The 17485-nt window shown below is 38.7% G+C and overlaps 1 protein-coding gene across 14 annotated transcripts in view; it reads right to left on the bottom strand.

The window, feature by feature from the left end:
* LOC149218439 (NAC domain-containing protein 54-like) overlaps positions 1-17485 on the bottom strand; it is a 272481-nt gene that overhangs the window by 132696 nt on the left and 122300 nt on the right. The window contains exon 6 of one of the 14 annotated variants that reach the window (XM_089384027.1): positions 2108-2350. The exons of the other annotated variants lie outside the window; for them this stretch is intronic. Coding sequence (XP_089240153.1) covers positions 2340-2350 — 11 coding nt within the window. The 3' untranslated portion in view covers positions 2108-2339. Of the gene's footprint in view, positions 1-2107; positions 2351-17485 lie in introns of those variants that run through there. 14 annotated transcript variants of the gene reach the window in all.

A 17485-nucleotide genomic window follows, 5' to 3' on the forward strand; every position in this document is an offset into this window, starting at 1 on the left:
TCGAAACCTCATAACTGTTGATGCTTGAGGGGTTGTTGAGTTCACTTTTTTGTTGTTGGGCGGGGCTTTCCCCCTGCTTGTCTTGAGAGTTGTTTCTATCTTGCCCGATTTCTTGTAATTCAGAGTTTTCTCAAGAGTATTCTTCTTGGATGACAATGTAGTGTTCTTTTTGTGCTCCTTCCCACCATGTAGATCTGTGGTGATTTTTTCTAGCAAAATTTTTCTGGGAGGCTTTTGGGCAATTTTTGGCTAGGTGGCCTGTCTCAAAGCAAGATCGACATCTGAAGAGGACACTTTCATAATCGAGTTTCTGATTCCACACATAGTCTTTACTTGTTAGGTGTATTTCCGCTGGGAATCCGGCGCTGAAGTCCATTTCCACACAGATGCGTGCATACGTGGTTCTGGCATATTCCTCTGTTTCTGGGCACCTGCAGTAAAATTTCCCAATTGCATTTCCAATGGCTTCTAGCGAAGAGAAATTCCAGAGATGCAAGGGTAGATTTGGCAATCTCACCCAAACTGGTGCTGAGGTTATGACTGTTGTTGAGGGATCGAAAGATGGGTTCCATGGCCTCATGAATAGGCATGATTTATCCCAGAACCAAGGGCCAGAATCTAGAATAGATTGTCTGCTTTCACGGTTTTCAAAATCTACTATAAAGAAACCCCTAGCACAGGGGTAGATATTAATTGCATCAGGAATTAGAGGCTTCCATACCTCCGAGATCCAACTGTGGAGAGCTGTCAGCCACGGCCAAAAACCATTGAATCGGCATATTAGGGCACTTTCAGAGAACTTCAAAGCTTCATCGAGTGAAGCCTGAACCACCTGGACAGTGGGAGCTGGGGCTTCACTGACGATATGGGCAGGAGCTTGCCCCTCAGAGGCGGACGGAGAGCCAGCAGCTATTTTCGCGAAGCTAGGAGCCATCTAGAGAATGTTCTCCTTAGCAAGAGAGGTAACTTTGATTTGCCGTAGGGATTGAGGCATACACGAAGGTTCTTAACCCATGGACGTTCTAGATCTCGGAGGTTTTGGCGAATCGATTCTGTTAAGGGCCACAGATCTAGAGAGCCGCAGAGCCACAGATCTGGACGACAACGAGCCGTAGAGCATATAAAGAGCCGCAGATCGGCCAAAAATAAAAATCAATGCTGGGTCTGATGATGAAACTGTTCCCTTTATTCCACGGTGCATTACTCTGGCCTTCGATACCCTACCAGAAAAGCGAGATCCGCTCTATATCTAATGTATATCAATTAACGCTGCAATGAATTAAAAACGTTGTATATAACCCATGCCCCAATTTATACCGGTGAACTATACAAGCCGCAGACGAGCCTGGACGAGCCGCAGAGCTGCAGATACTAGCCGCAGATGAGCTTGGACGAGCCGCAGAGCCGCAGATACTCTTTCTCGCAGAGCCTGGACGAGCCGCAGATACTCTTTCTTGCAGAGCTTGGACGAGCCGCAGGTACTCTTTCTCGCAGAGCCGCAGATACTCTTTATACCGGTAAATAAATACAAATTAATAATCGCTAAACATCACACTAAAGATTTCAACTAATCATTCAGTAACCCTTATTAATTTAATAAAAATGATAAAATCTATAAACACTAAAAAAAATCCCTATTTCCAATACCTTAATAAAATAATCAAAACTATGCATATTAATAAAAGCATTTAAAATGATAAATATTAACAATAACCAATCATCTATACAATCTTTATTGTTTTTTCTTTTTTATTTAATTTAAATATAATTTTGTTATTATAGAACATTATAATCAAAATTCTACATCATTTCATACCATAAATATTCAAAATTATAAATAATTATAAATTATAAATAAATATAAATTAATAATAGCTAAACATCATATTGAAGATTTCAACTAATCATTCAGTAACCTTTATTAATTTAATAAAAATGATAAAATCTATAAACACTAACAAAAATATCCCTATTTCCAATACTTAATAAAATAATCAAAACACTAACAAAAATATCCCTATTTCCAATATCTTAATAAAATAATCAAAACTATACATATTAATCAAAACATTTAAAATCATAAACATTAATAACAACCAATCATCTATACCATCTTTATTGTTTTTTTTATTTAATTTAAATATAATTTTTTTTTTTAAATATAATAATATATTGTTAATATTATTATGTATATAATAATATATTATATACCTGCAAATCATTTATAAATCTTTCCAATTCTTTAAAATTAAAATCCCACACTTACTTTATCGAAGAAAAGAAAGAAGTCCAATATCCCCTTTGGAAAAGAACAATATCCCCCTTGAAAAGGAACCTGATCAACCTACCCCTATAAGGAAACATGTAACATGGGCTGATAGTGTTAGAAACATTTTGAAAAATAAAAAAATGAGACCGTAGCTTACTTTGAAGGTAATACAAGGGGAAAATTATATGTGGACTAAAACACATGTAAGTAGAACAAAGTGAGGCATGTAAGTAGATTAAAGTGAGGAATAATATATAAATATCACTAAATCAAAAATATAAATTTGCTCACCATAAATCCTAGGACCTAATCTTGAGCTAACATAGATCTTATTTTAAGTAAGGATCTAACCTTGAGCCAGGAGGTACTCGGGAGGGACCAAATTTCTGGACCCGTAAACTTTTTCAGAGTGCAAAAAAGTGCAATATACAATGTGTGTTTTTTATATACGGCACTAAATAAGCATTTTAACAATAAAAACTTATTTTTCATGATATATACTTAATTCTTTTTAAATGACATATAATAGATACATAATTCGCAATAAATATTTTACCTAACATGTATATCAACATTTATCAACGCAAATTAAAATGGTTTTTTACTATTAATATATTTTTAAGTATACATCAATATTAATTAGTACAATATTTTATTAATAACCTACATTAAATATTTTTTTATATACAACATTAAATATTTTATTTCAACACTTTTTTTTCCATGTATAAAAATGTATGAAGTTGATATCCATATAAATTAGTTATATATATATATTATAAACTTATATAAAATATTAATTTAATTTAATTGATGATAACATATTAAAATAAACATATATATTCTTCTATGTACATAAACTATGAATTATAAAATAGTTAAATTTAATAAAATTCATATACATTATTGAATATATATATATATATATATATATATATATATATATATATCATTGAAATTTCTTCACTAAACTAGTGGAAAGAAAAGGCCACTCCGATATCATAAAGAAAAGGCTATATCATAAAGAGCAAGCTCCAACCCTTAAGCTATGCAACAAAAATAAAAGCATAATAAAAAAAGTAAAAAACACACTAGAGGAGGGGAAAACGCACGCTGAAGAGGGTAACTCATGCCTCCACAATTGCTCCCTCCACTGCATCTATACACTCTATATGTGGACTCCCGTTAGCTAGTCCCCTTTGACCATGGCACTTGGCGATGAAGCCTTTTGCCTCCATTGCCACTCATTTACACTAACACCTATTGATTGAGGAGTTGATCTTGGAAATGCCACTTCCCCTTGGGGGTTGGAAGCACCTAATAGGGTTGACTATTGACCACCCTTATCAAGGTAGGGAACACCTTTACAGGACATGGTCTAGTTAGATAACAAAAGGCGATCCAAGTTTGAAGTATTAATATGCCCTTAACATGCCAGATTGGTCCACTTACATGCTTATATGATCTCAGTCTCTAATGAATGGTTTCCTTTGTTGGAGTTTAAGTTGGTCTTGTCAGGTGATCCATAGTAGCCTAGGGCTTGAGGGAACCGACTCCATAGGTACACATGCCTTTCAAAGATGTTGATGACTTGGCAAATGCAGCATTGCCCACATACATCTAAGCGTTAGGAACTATGATGACCTGAGCAACTGATGCACATCCTAGAGTACCGCCAAGACGTTGTTCTTTGACCCAACGCAGAGGATTCTTGATGATTACACTTCTAGACCCAGCATGCCTCCAAGCCATCCTTGACACTACCTGATTGGGAGGCCATGATTCATAGCCCAAATGAGTATGGTCTTCCATGAGACTAGGGAGGGCTTGTTGCCCTTGATGGAGCCCTAATGCTTGAGAGAGGAGGCATTGTGTTGGCCATTAGAAACCCACGGAGATGACATGGTGACAACCCAGTTGGATTTTGAACCCTTCAAGCTACTTTGAGGTTGGATTTGAGGAGTATTCCTCAAATGATCGATGATCATGACACATGGAAACACCTCTAGCCTTATAGTCCAAAAGGAGAATGACATTATCATTTAGAGGCTTACGTCTCACACATGTGGGTCTTTTGTTGCATTATTTCCACATTGAGTTAGTGGGTTGTATTGAGAAATCTGTGGCATCAAGATAAGGAGATTTCTTTATTAAGATAACTGCTTGTGAATAATTTTTACTTCAATAGATTAGGATCTTCCTTTAGTTAGATTATTATAGAGTTCTTCTTCATCAAACAACGACCAAAGCATAAACAATAAAGAGACAAGAGACACAAAATGTAGGCTATCAGCTAGGGCAAAAACCACTCTCCCACTTGAGAGGAAAACCCAAACGAATTCTTCTTCTTATAGAGACTTCAATTGACGAACACCAAGACGAAGAACCTTGACGGTCTATTTGCCTCTCCAAGACCAAGTCACAAAGCTTACTTGATGAGTTCCTTTGAGTCAACAACAGTCATCCTTCTTATTTCTTCCTCCTCCTCGGCTACCTTTCAGAATTTTGACCCCTTGATTTAGGTCTGCAACTTTCAGCGCTAATTCAGAAACCCTAGTTACAGCTTCTTGGAAAGTGTCACCTTCTAGATAATGCCCTTGATTCCTTCACTTAGGATAGAGTCTCCTTCTAGCTTAACTTGGCTTCTCTTTTGACTTGTCCTTCTCCAAATTCGGTTACCCAAGAGGAGGACCGAAATTCTTCTCGGCTTCTTCTGCAACGAATGATCCTTCTCTTCTTCGCACGTATGATATCAAAGTGGCCCTAAACAGATCCAAAATCGATGCTAAAGACTTCGCTCTTCCTTTTCCTCTCTTCGATGGAGATGAGGCTTCTTCCCAAGTGATATTTGCACTTCTTCGTTGCAAACTTGTTCTTCACCGAATTGATTGTCTCCAAATGAGAGATGAGCTGCCTATTATAGTGATTTTCCCATGTATATAAGTCGATTTGATAGAGATCTAGGCCGACATGTCCTTTGGTGAGGTTCCATTACTCCTTGAAGCTAACTTGTTGGAGGTGCTTATGCTTTGTCTTGGAGGGCCTCTTTGACTCTTTTAATGACTCATACAAATATGTAACATGCCCAAGAAGGGTCCTTCATACATGACACTGACTTAATTTGACTTTATGACTAAAGTCAGGCCGACTTCCCAGTTGTCAGACCGACTTGGTCTTGAAGGGTATTTTGACACTTTTAAGGACAAAAATAATTTTATTTACAAGTTACAATGTGCCTGATGGGGTCTTCATCTTATGACAGTGACTCTTTTGACTTCTTGACCTAGGAAAAATCCTAGAGGCACTCAATGGGTGCTTCACCTATAAAATAAAAGACCTTGAGCATGAAACCCATGCTCCAAAAATAATAATAATTTTTCTTTCATTTTACAATTTATAAGAATCAAAAGTACATTTCATATTTATGAAGACCAAACTTAGTTACACATTTTTCAACACTCCCTCTTAACTAGGGAGGTGTTCATAAATGATACATGGACATTCTCAATTTGAAGAGATCTCATAAGAAGAGTCGAATTGATAACCCATTTGTTTAGCATCCTAGCAACCAGCATTGTCACATAGCAAGGCCTTAACTAATAGCGCTATCTCTCCATAAGATCATATCACAATGCTGGTGAGACCAATGATTTATAGACACCATCATCATTGTCTCCCAAGGAACATTCCCCACCCGGGTGTTCACAGAGTATGTCCTTCCTTGAACTATTCTTATCTTGGATAGCTAGTCCTCAAAGAATATCGGTCCTTGACTACTCTTATCATGGATGCCCTACCACATCCTCAAAGAGTATTGGATGACAGATGCTTACCCAATCCTCCATTATGTCTTCCTAAGTGAAGACAACAATGATGTGCCTATCTCTCCCTCTCAACCAGGGAGGATATATCAACCAAACCAAGTTTGTCTCTCAAATACACAAGCTTCCTGTTAGGAAGAGATTTTGTCAATATGTCAGCTACATGCTCATCGATGGAGATATATTGTAGTTGCAACACACTATCTTGTACTAGCTTCCAAATATAGTGATACTTGTTGTTTATACGTTGTCTTTCCATGAAACATTGGGTCTTCATACAATATTATACAACTGGTGTTATCACAATGTATCACTGTGGGGTCCATTGGTTGTTCAAAATAAGTTGGACAACAGCTTCCTCAACCAAATAGATTCTCTGCTCACTTCACAATCTGCAATATATTCAGCCTCAGCACTACTCAAAGCAACCGTATCTTGCTTTTTGATCATCCATGGGATCATGGAGGATCCCAAACTAAAACATCCTCCTCTAGTGCGCCTTTCATCCTGCTCACCGCCTCCCCAGTCGGAATATGTATATCCAATCAAGTGGACATCATTCCTCCTATCATATTTTAGGCAGTAGTTGATTGTTCCTTACAGATATCTCAGTATGTGCTTGGCTGCTATCCATTGATCATGCTTCAGATCCATTTGGAACTGACTGAGAATATTCATTGCAAAACATATGTCTGGTTGAGTATTTACCAAGTACATTAGTGAGCCAATATTTTGTTTATACTTGGTAGGATCCACTAGGCTAGATTCAAAGCTCCTTAGTCTCTTTTAAGTTTATGATCATCGGAGTTGTCATTGGTTTGCAATCCATCATGTCAAACTTCTTCAACATCTCAATCACATACTTCCCTTGACCTAGGTAGATCTCATCAGGTCCCTACCAGACTTCTAGTCCCAAATAATAGTGCATAAGCCCAAGATCCTACATATCGAATTCTACTGCTAGTTGCTTCTTACATTCTTCAATTCGACCTTACACACCTATTAAGAGAAGAACATCCACATACAGAAGAATGATTACAAGCTCACCTTTTACAATATTGAAATAAAGGTTCGGATACCATGCCCTTGGTGCTTGCTTAAGGCCATATAATGCCTTCTTCAACCTACAAACATATGCCTCTCTATCTTTGACTTCAAATCCCAATAGTTGCTCTACATAGACTTCCTAATCAATTGTGTCATTCAGGAATGCAGACTTGACATCCAATTGGTGGATGTTTCATCCCATCGATCCTGCCAAAGAGACCAACAAACATATAGTTGTATACCTTGTTGTCGAAGCAAATGTCTCTTTATAATTGATGTCTTCTTGTTGAGTGAAGCCCCTGCCTTATACTTATCAATGCTTCCATCTGTCGCCTGCTCGATCTTGTAAAGCCATTTGGAAGTTACCACATACTTTTCTTTAGGCCTAGGTACGTTCTCCCATACCCCATCTTCATTATCGATTGATATTCTTCATTCATGGCATATTTCCATTCTTGATGATTGACAACTTCTTTAAAGGTGGATGGTTCAACTTCTATTAACTTTGTCATAAATGTTGTGTACCCTGAATATCTTTTGAGCTTATTGCTTTCTCTAAATGTGTCTTTAGTTGCACCATGACCCTCTGCATCTAATAGAGTACATTTTGACCAGTTAGGTCTCTTTCTAGTCTCAGGGATTACCACAGGTTGTATAGGTTCACTGGGATCTTCATCTTCATGATTTGTTTCTTCTTCTTCCCTAATAACTTCCCCTTCAAATACTGGAAGTTCTTCATCATCAAAGTCCATAGGGAGATCCTTTGATTTCTTGAATGCAATACTTTCGTCAAATATCACATCTCCCTAACTTCTACTCGGTGTCCTTTTATGAAGATCTTATATGCTTTTGAGAAATTACTGTAGCCAACAAATGTTCCCTTCATGCCTGACGGATCTAACTTCTTTCTCTTATCCTTCGGTATATGAATATAAACAGGACAACCAAAAATTCAGACATGATCTATGCTTGGTTTCTTCCCAGTGAATACTTCTTCAGGAGTTAAGTTATCTAGTGACCCGTGGGGACTTTGATTTTGTATGTATACAATTGTCTTTGTTGCTTCACCCCACAGAAATTTCGGAAAATCTTGATCATATAGCATAGCTTTTACACTTTCTTCAATGGACCGATTCTTTCGTTCTTCAACTCCATCATGTTCGGGATTATATGGGACTATTAGCTCCCTCTTAATCCCATATTCCTTATATAAGGCTATAATTTTCTTGGATGTGTATTATCCTCCATTATTAGACCTCAATATCTTAATTCTCCTTTTTGTAAGGTTCTCTACTTCAGCTTTGAATTCTTGAAATTTGGTGAATACTTCGTCCTTGGATTTCACTAAGTAAACCTAAGTTTTCCTCAAATGGTATCTATGAAAGTGACATAAAATAGATGACCTCCAAGTGACTTTGGATTCATAGGACCACAAACATCTAAATGAATAAGATCTAAGATTTCTTTTGACCTTGAAGCGTTGCTTCCAAATGGTTTCTTCGTGTTCTTACCCAATGCACATCCCTTGCATACTCCTTCATGATCTTCTTTCAGTTCGGGATGCCATTCACTATAGAATTTAGGGTTGGTAATATTTTGTAGGTGATGATGACCAAATCTTCTATGCCAAAGTTCACATGGGCTAACTTCAATGTGAACCAAAACTTGAGCGAGGGGAGTTAACAATCTATAAAGTCTTCCTTCACGAATCCAAATCATTCTTTGATGCCCTTCTTGAGATGACTCGCTACCTCCGTACACTTCCTTAGGAACTTCTTCAATGTAGTAGAGATCTTCATTATGCCCTCAACCAAACTTAGCTATGATACCATGTTGAGAAATCTATAGGGAAATAGATTAGTTGATTTCTCTTTTATGATAACTGCTTGTGATGTTCTTACTTATTAGCTTCTTCACTTATTATTACGTTTGTATATCATGAAATAGTTACCAAAACAAGAAGAAAAGTAGAACACAACAACACAAAATGTAGGTTGGAAGCCAGGACCAAAACCTCTCCACTTGATAGGAAAACCAGAAAAATCTCTTCTCTTCTTATAGGTTCTTCAAATGACAAATTCCAAAACCTCTAGACTAAGACCAAGTCCAACCCTTCCAGATGATGTGCTTCCTTTGTCCAAGTCAAACCCAGTCAAATCTCTTCCAGTAGCACAACTTCGACCTCCCAGCTGCAGAATTTCGGCCTCTACTGTAGGTCTGAAATTTCGGCCTTTCTGGAAGTAGTTAATGCCACACGTGTGAGCTTGTTCTAGACTCCTAAGCCTTCTTCAGACCATCACTTGACTTTTTCCTTCTTTTTGGTGCTTGAGGATGATTCAATGTGACCTTCGTTGGCCTTCCTTCTCTTCTTTCTTCAAGATCGAACTTGTAGAAGAAAATCCTAAACTAGTGGTAGAAACCCTAGCCTTCTTTCACATGTGTCAGAGAGAAATAACCCAGAAACAAGTTTTCTTTGTCGTCCTCCTTCTTCACTACCTTCTTCCTCTTCCTCCTTGGCTTGAATGACTGAGTGATGAAATTCTCCCAAGGAGGTCAAGTTCCATCCTTTATATAGGCTTCTTAAGGTGGACGTGACTCCTCAGATTAGGTCGACTTCCCAACTACCAGATTGACTTGGTCTTTAAGGTTATTTTGACACTTTTAATGACAAAAATAATTTTATTTACAAGTTACAATATGCCTGATGCGGCCTTCAACTTATGACAATGACTCTTTTGACTTCTTGACCTAGGACAAATCCTAGAGGCACTCAATCGGTGCTTGACCTATAAAATAAAATACCTTGAGCATGAAACCCATGCTCCAAAAATAATAATATTTTTTCTTTCATTTTACAATTTACAAGAATCAAAATTACATTTCATATTTATCAAGACCGAACCTAATTACACATTTTTCAACACATGGTAGGTGCGTCTGCCACTAAGTAAATATCACACACACCTAACCCACTGGCTCGATGTGTGACAATCTCGGCAAGCTTAACCACCTCACCATGGCCCTTGGTCAATAAAGACACAAAGGTGACTGGCGAGTAGGATGCATACTAGGGTATGTGCTCAGCGAAATTCATGGCTTTAAGGAGTACCCTCACCCAAGAGGGGCAGCGCAAACCCCTTCACCAAGTCCATGGTTAGTCATAAAAACAGGGTGGAGTCTTATGCTCAGTGTTCTTGATCAACAATGTTTCCTCCTTGGGAGGGATACATTCTACCGCAATCCAAGCTCCTCTCTGAAGAATAAGAAATTTGTGTTACGCAACAGCTTAGTAAGAATGTCTACAACTTGCTCAGCAGTCGAGGTGTGTTGGAGCCTCACCACTCCTCTTAGTACCATGTCTTTGATGAAGTGATACTTGATCTCGATGTGCTTTGACATGTCAAGGAATGTTGAATTCTCTGAAAGTTTAATCCTGCTTTGATTGTCACAGTATATCATGGTCATATCCACCTGCTCAAAAAACTCTACACAGAGCTTTCGCAACCACAATGCCTAGTAGCTAGCGATACTATTTGCAATGTACTTTGCCTCGGATGTATTGAGAGCAACAGATTTTTGCTTCTTGCTAATCAAGGAAATCATGGCAGATCCCAAGCTAAAGCATCATCCTCATGTACACTTCCTATCAGTAACACTCCCATCCCAACCTGCATTTTTATATCCATGCAATCTCAACTAATTGTCGATGGTATATCTCAAACCATAGTTGATTGCCCCATGTAGATATCTCAGCACATGTTTTGTGGCCACCCAGTGAGCATGCAAAGGCTCCACCATACACTAACTCAAGGTGTTAACAACAAAATATATGTCTAGTCTTTTGTTGACCAGAAACATCAAAGCCCTAATCAGTTGCATGTACAAAGATGGATATGTCAAAACTGGTCCCGCGGCTTCACCACATAACTTCTTAAAATTTGCCTCTGTCAGTGTCGCCATGGATTTGCAATCCACCATCCCAAATCTTTCCAAAAGCTTGACAACATATTTTCCTTAGCTAAGGAAAATCTCACCGAGTCTCTGTTGTTAATTTCGCAGCTCAATGACAAATTCCAACCATTGCATTGAATTCCTCTTTTCGAGAGGGACCAAAATTAACTTTTGAAGCACTCAATTCGGATAAGGAAAAGTGGCATTTTGAGGTCAAGCCCACGAGTACAAAATTATCAAGGTCGGTGTTGGGACAAATGACACATCTCAAGCATAAGATGGCACCCCTTAAGTTGCATATAAACTTAAGTTGAGTCCTCCTCATTTTGCAATTGATATGGTGCATCTCATAAGGTATCTTCAAAGAATTGAGCAAATGGGAGAAGGTAGATGGAAGATGGCCTAAAGTTATCTTCAATGAAGGAATGAGTGAAAGAAAGAAATTATGGATGAGAAAAAACAAAAAATGGATGCAAAAATGGAATATTTACATCAATGCATGTCCCACAAATAGCAAGGATTTGAAGAGTTATGTTATGGAGAAGTTCTGTAAGCATATAAGGGGAAAAGAGTTGGGTAGAAAGAAGAAGTACTATGTTCAAGAATTTAACCCCACATGTGATCTCCAACAAAAAGAGTACATTGGATATAGCATTACATGGAGAGCAAAGATTCTTATTGCTCAATTAAGAACTAACTCGCATCAATTACGGTAAAATACAAGTCGGTGGAAAAGACCTAAAGAAGATTGGGAAAGGCGGGTGTGTAGTTTTTGCACTTCTGGGGTAGTGGAATCGGAAAAACATTTCATTTTGGAATGTGATGCTTTCAAAGACATCAGAGACAGTTACAACAATATGTTAACATCGGTTCTTTGGCATTGTCTTTTGGGTGAGGGAACTGTTAGAAGGTTGGGCCAGCTCATCATTAATTTGAATAATAAGAGGATTGAATTGCAAAGGGCAAAAAGTAGGGAAGCTAGTGATCCCATAGACTATAACTAGTCTCAGGGACATTAAAAATTTCATTTCATTTCATTCAACTCACAACATATCTTCTCTCTCCTCATTTTATTGGTTCGTAGAGCTCAGAATTGCAAGATATCACTCACACATGTGAAGGACAGAGGTCATTTTCTGATTGGCCCGAATTGTAGAACTGTTTCTAGGCATTCACCAGCATTGATCAAGAACTGTTTGACCATCTTTGACTGTGTTTTTGGGTGGAAAATCTCGGTTTCTCTAGGCAGCATTCGAGGGCACAAAGATCGAGGAAATACGGGCAAGTTGACTAGTGTTGACTACATGGTTGACCGCAGAATCAAGTGCAGACTTTGACTGGTTGCTTTGGTAGTGTTTTGGGACTTTGACTAGCATTCTAGGTTGCATTTCTTGTTGCCTTGACCGAGCTCTTTTGGAGGGTTGATCGTTAACTTTGTGGACTGGTTAGGGCTGAATTCATTGTTGTTGGTTGTTGTTGACTTGGATAGAATTACAATTAACTTTTGTTGACTCTCTCTCTTGTCTCTAATTTAAAAAATAGCATGACATTTTGACTTGACTGGATATTGGATATTGGTTTTGGATATTGGCTAGTCAAAATTTGACTTTGACTCTTGGATGTTGTACTCTCTCTGTTAAACATTTGAAGACAATCTAATAGAAGAAGATTTGCAAAGGGTTTTCCCCCTTGTGGGGTTTTTCCCTGGTCATTGACCAAATATTGTGTCTCTTGTCTCTTGGTTGTCTTTCATTGTGCATTTGAATAATTGTTCTATCTACTATTGCTCTATTGTCATTGGTTAAATTGAAGAAGTGGAAATTGTTAAATTGGATGTTATTGGATATTGTTGAAGTAATAGTTGCAGCATAGAACAATTGATGAAAAATTAACATGGTATCAGAGCTGAGGTGAAGACAAGCCCAAGAGACATAGAGAAAGAGCATCCATCTTCTAAGCAATTGATTGAAAGGGAAATATCTTTTGGTTAAAATGTTTACTTATTATTTCAAGGACAATGAAATGCTAGTTGATTCATTTGGCTTTGCAGCATGGAAGACCAGGATCAATGTCACTTTAGATGAGTATGATGTCTTGAAGCACGTGGAAGGAAATATCTCACCACCACCAAAAAATGCTCCTCAAGCTACCAAATCCAAGTATAAGAAAGGTGAGATTAAAGCTAAGAAGATTATTATTGATTCTTTAAGAGATCATCTACTTGTTTATATTTCATCCTTGAAGACTTCCAAAGAAATGTACGATAAGATTGTTGGCATGTATGAGGTAAACAATTTGAGCCACATAATGGAATTGAAAAATCAACTCAAGGAGTCTAAGTTGCATAAGGGAGAAATTGTGCAATCATTCTTCATAAGAATCATTGAGATCAGGGAACAACTCCGGACTGTTTAAGAAATTACCCCTGATAGGGAATTGGTGATATCTGCACTTAGTGGCCTTCCTTCTTCATGGGACATGTTCATTACTTCTATCAACAATAGGAAATGGATCCCTTCTTTTGATGAGTTACTTGCTCTATGCAATCAAGAGGAAAGATTGATGATACCTAGAGGGAGAATTCAGAGGCCAAATGAAGGAGAGCCCATTGCCTTCGTTGTTTAAGGGAAGAAGAAGAATGTGAAGAAAGGAAAGGGAAAGCCATCTAAATCAAGAAGACCTCCTCAATCCAATCGAGATTCCAAGGATTCAAGAAAGCGAGATAGAGATGTTGAATGCTACAATTCTCATCGAAAGGGTCACTATACTTGAGATTGTCCCGAAAGAGAGAGATGCTCCAAGAAGAAACTCTTCGAGGTCCTACAACAATAACCATGGCTTCAACAACAACAAGTCATACGAAAGAAGAGATTATAAAGGCGATGGAAGGAGAAAAGAAAGAAGAAGAAGAGACTCTCACGATGATCATGAAGATAGTCATCATCCACCAAAGAGATCAAGGAACTCCAGGTATCAAACTAATGCTACTAATCAATCTGAATATATTCTTATTTCCGTATTATCTAGTTCATCTCCTACAAATACTTGTGAAAATTACATGGTTGATAGTGGGTCCTCCCATCACTTCTCTGGATATATGGAGGTTCTCTCTAATTTGGTTGAGAAGGAAACTGATTTGAAGATTATTCTTGGTGACAACACCACTCATCCTGTCAAGGACTTTGGTTCTGTCAAATTCCATTTGGACTTTGGGGAATCTATTTTGCTTCATGATGTGATGTATGTATCGGGATTGAAGAAGAATTTGGTATCGATATCTGCTTTGGAGGATAATTGAATGAGGGTTTCATTCATCAAATGAAATGTACTTACTTGGCGTATTGGATCCTACATGAGAAATTCCTTCACATTGGGATCTAGGTTTGAACGACTCTATAAAGTCACAGAAAGAACCCTTCTAGCTATGGTCCATAATAAATCATCAAAGCAAGTTGTGGCACCGAAGACTGGCCCATCTACATTATGACGCTCTTCCAAAATTGAAGAAGTTGGTCTCCAGGATTCCCGATGTTCAAGCTCTACATGATGGAGTATGCCTTGGATGCGTTAGTGGAAAGAGGACAAAGGGACCATTCCCCTCTAGCTAGAACAAGACAAAAGACATCCTGCTTCTCATTCATTCTGATATGTGGTTTGATGCTTGTACATTCACTTGTGGTCATCTCTATTACATCACCTTCATTGATGATTTCTCAAGGAAAACATGGATATATTATTTGAAGCACAAGGATGAGGCATTCAACATATTCAAGGAGTTCAAGGCTTTGGTTGAAAATAATACCGGGAAGAAAATAAAGATCTTCAAGTCCGACAATGGCAAGAAATACATAAGGAAGGAATTAAGGAGACTATTGTGCCCACGCTCCCGAACAAAATGGAGTGGCTAAGAGAAAGAACAGGTCCATTGTGGAAGCTGCCCGAGCCATGCTCCATGATCAAAAGATGCCAAAGTTCCTTTAGGCTGAAGCAACAAACACAACGGTATATGCTCAAAATAGGTTGCCTCGTCAAGCTTTGGACAACAAGACCCGTGAGGAAGTATTCACAGGTGTCAACCCTGATATTGGTCATCTTCAGATTTTTGGCTGCCCCGTATACTTCCATGTGCCCAAGGACAAAAGAAACAAGCCAAAAGCCACAGGAAGAAAAGGTATGTTTGTTGGATATAGTGAAGATTCTAAAGCATTTAAAATATATATTTTTGGTCAAAGGAGGTTGAAATTAGCAGGTGAGTAACATTCAATGAAGATGTTGCAAGGGACCTCCCTCTGCCTCCTCCTCCTGAAGACAAGAGTGATGATATGGATATTCTAGAAGGTCCTTCTGTGCCTAAATTTGAGAAGGACATTGTTGATGATCCCATGGAGCCTATGGACCCCTTGGATCCTCCTCCATGTGATCCCCCTGCGAGGAAGAGACCACTTTGGCTCAAGGACAGACTACAAGATGTTGAGAAACATGTTTTTGCTCGTGGAACATTTAGGGAAAGCAAGACGCCATGTAGGAACCAAGCATATGTTGTCTCTATGAGCAACATGATTCAAGTTGAGCCCCATACCTTTGAAGAAGTCGTGAATGAACAAGTCTGGAAGGATGCTATGGTCGAAGAATATGAATCTATTATGAAAAATGGCATTTGGGATGTTGTGCCGAGACCGAAGGATAGATCAGTGGTGACGTCCAAATGGCTCTATAAGATCAAGCATGGGGTTGATGGAAGCATTGAAAAATACAAGGCGAGGTTCGTAGCTCGTAGATTCTCCCAAGAAAGAGGGAGAGGATTACAATGATATATTTTCTCTTGTGACCCGATATACGGCCACTCGTTTGATAGTAGCCCTCGCTGCAAGTCTCGGATGGACTCTTCATCAAATGGATGTGAAGACGACCCTTTTGCATGGTTTGCTTCAAGGAGAAGTGTATGTTGAACAACCTCCAAGATTTTAAGCTCATGATAGGAAGACCCATGTATGTCGATTGAAGAAAGCTCTCTATCGATTGAAGCAAGCCCCCCGTGCTTCATATGCTCGCATCGACAGTTACTTGATGAAGTTAGGATTTACAAGTAGTAGTGTTGATCCAAACTTGTACTTCAAAAAAATCCAAGGTATGCCTCTCATTTTTGTATTATATGTTGATGACTTATTCTTGACAAGTGCAGACCCTCTCGTTCTAGAATGTAAGAGGGAGTTTGCTTCTGAATTCGAGATAAAAGACCTTGGGTTGATGCACTATTTCTTGGGGCTAGAAGTATGGAAAAAGTTGGGCGAAATTTTCTTCTCACAAGTAAAATATGTTGTAAAACTGCTAGAGAGATTTGGCATGGTTGAGTGCAAGTCATTGCCTACACCTATGGAGATGAATTTCAAGAAGTTGTGTGGAGAGGTTGTCGAACCATACCTAGCAAGCCCTTCTGACTATATACAGCTAGTTGGTTCTCTGATGTTCCTCATGAACACTCACCTCGATATATGCTTTGAAGTTAACACTTTGAGCCAATTTAGGACCAACCCTCAACATGTACATTGGCTTGTTGCCAAAGCATGTATTGAGATGTCTACATGGGACTATTAACCTTCGATTCAGATATGTCGTTGGAGATGTTAGACTTCATGGATATACAAATGCAGATTCGGTTGGTCGTGTTGTAGACATGAAGAGTACTTCCGGATGTTGTTTTAGTCTGGATCTGCCATGATATCGTGGATGAGAAGGAACCAGAAAGTCATAGCCCTTAGCACTGTTGAGGCCGAGTTAATTGTTTCCAGCCTAGAGATTTATGAAGCAGTTTGGTTGACGAAGCTCTTTCGAGAGCTATTTTAGCATGTTCTGGACACGACAGTCATTTATTACGACAAGAGTGGGATTCATTTGTCAGGGAATCCTGTGTTCCGCAGCAAGTCCAAGCATATAGAGATCAGATATCATTAGATATGAGACATGCTGCTGAGAAGATCACTGGGACTCCTCCACATTTCGATAGATGAGCAGATAGTCGATATCCTTAACAAGGCTTTTTCGAAAGGGAAGTACTTGATCTTCATAGAGCAACTTGGATTGGTTGAGATGACCCTTTCGAATAAGGATCTGGGCTAAGCAAGAACACTGAGTAGTGCTCTTCCCCCCTTGGTTGAACTCCCAGGGTGAGGAATGGAACTATAGGGCTCCTTGGGATGAGAGACCTCTGACCAATAGAATGTTGAGACCTGGGATCTCCCCTACTCAAAGTATGCCCCAGTTAGCATCCTGCCCACTCTATGGGATAACCTCTCCCATCTGGCCAATGGGTTGAGGGACTTAGGATAAAGTGTGATCCCTACCCCTTGCAATAGGTGGATCTCGCCAGAGTTGGTGGATGCAAGTGCTCCACCATCTG

Source organism: Pinus tabuliformis, chromosome Q (genome assembly GCF_031772625.1).
Source record: "Pinus tabuliformis cultivar Carrire ecotype Pingquan chromosome Q, CPIR1, whole genome shotgun sequence".
NCBI classification, from domain to species: domain Eukaryota; kingdom Viridiplantae; phylum Streptophyta; class Pinopsida; order Pinales; family Pinaceae; genus Pinus; species Pinus tabuliformis.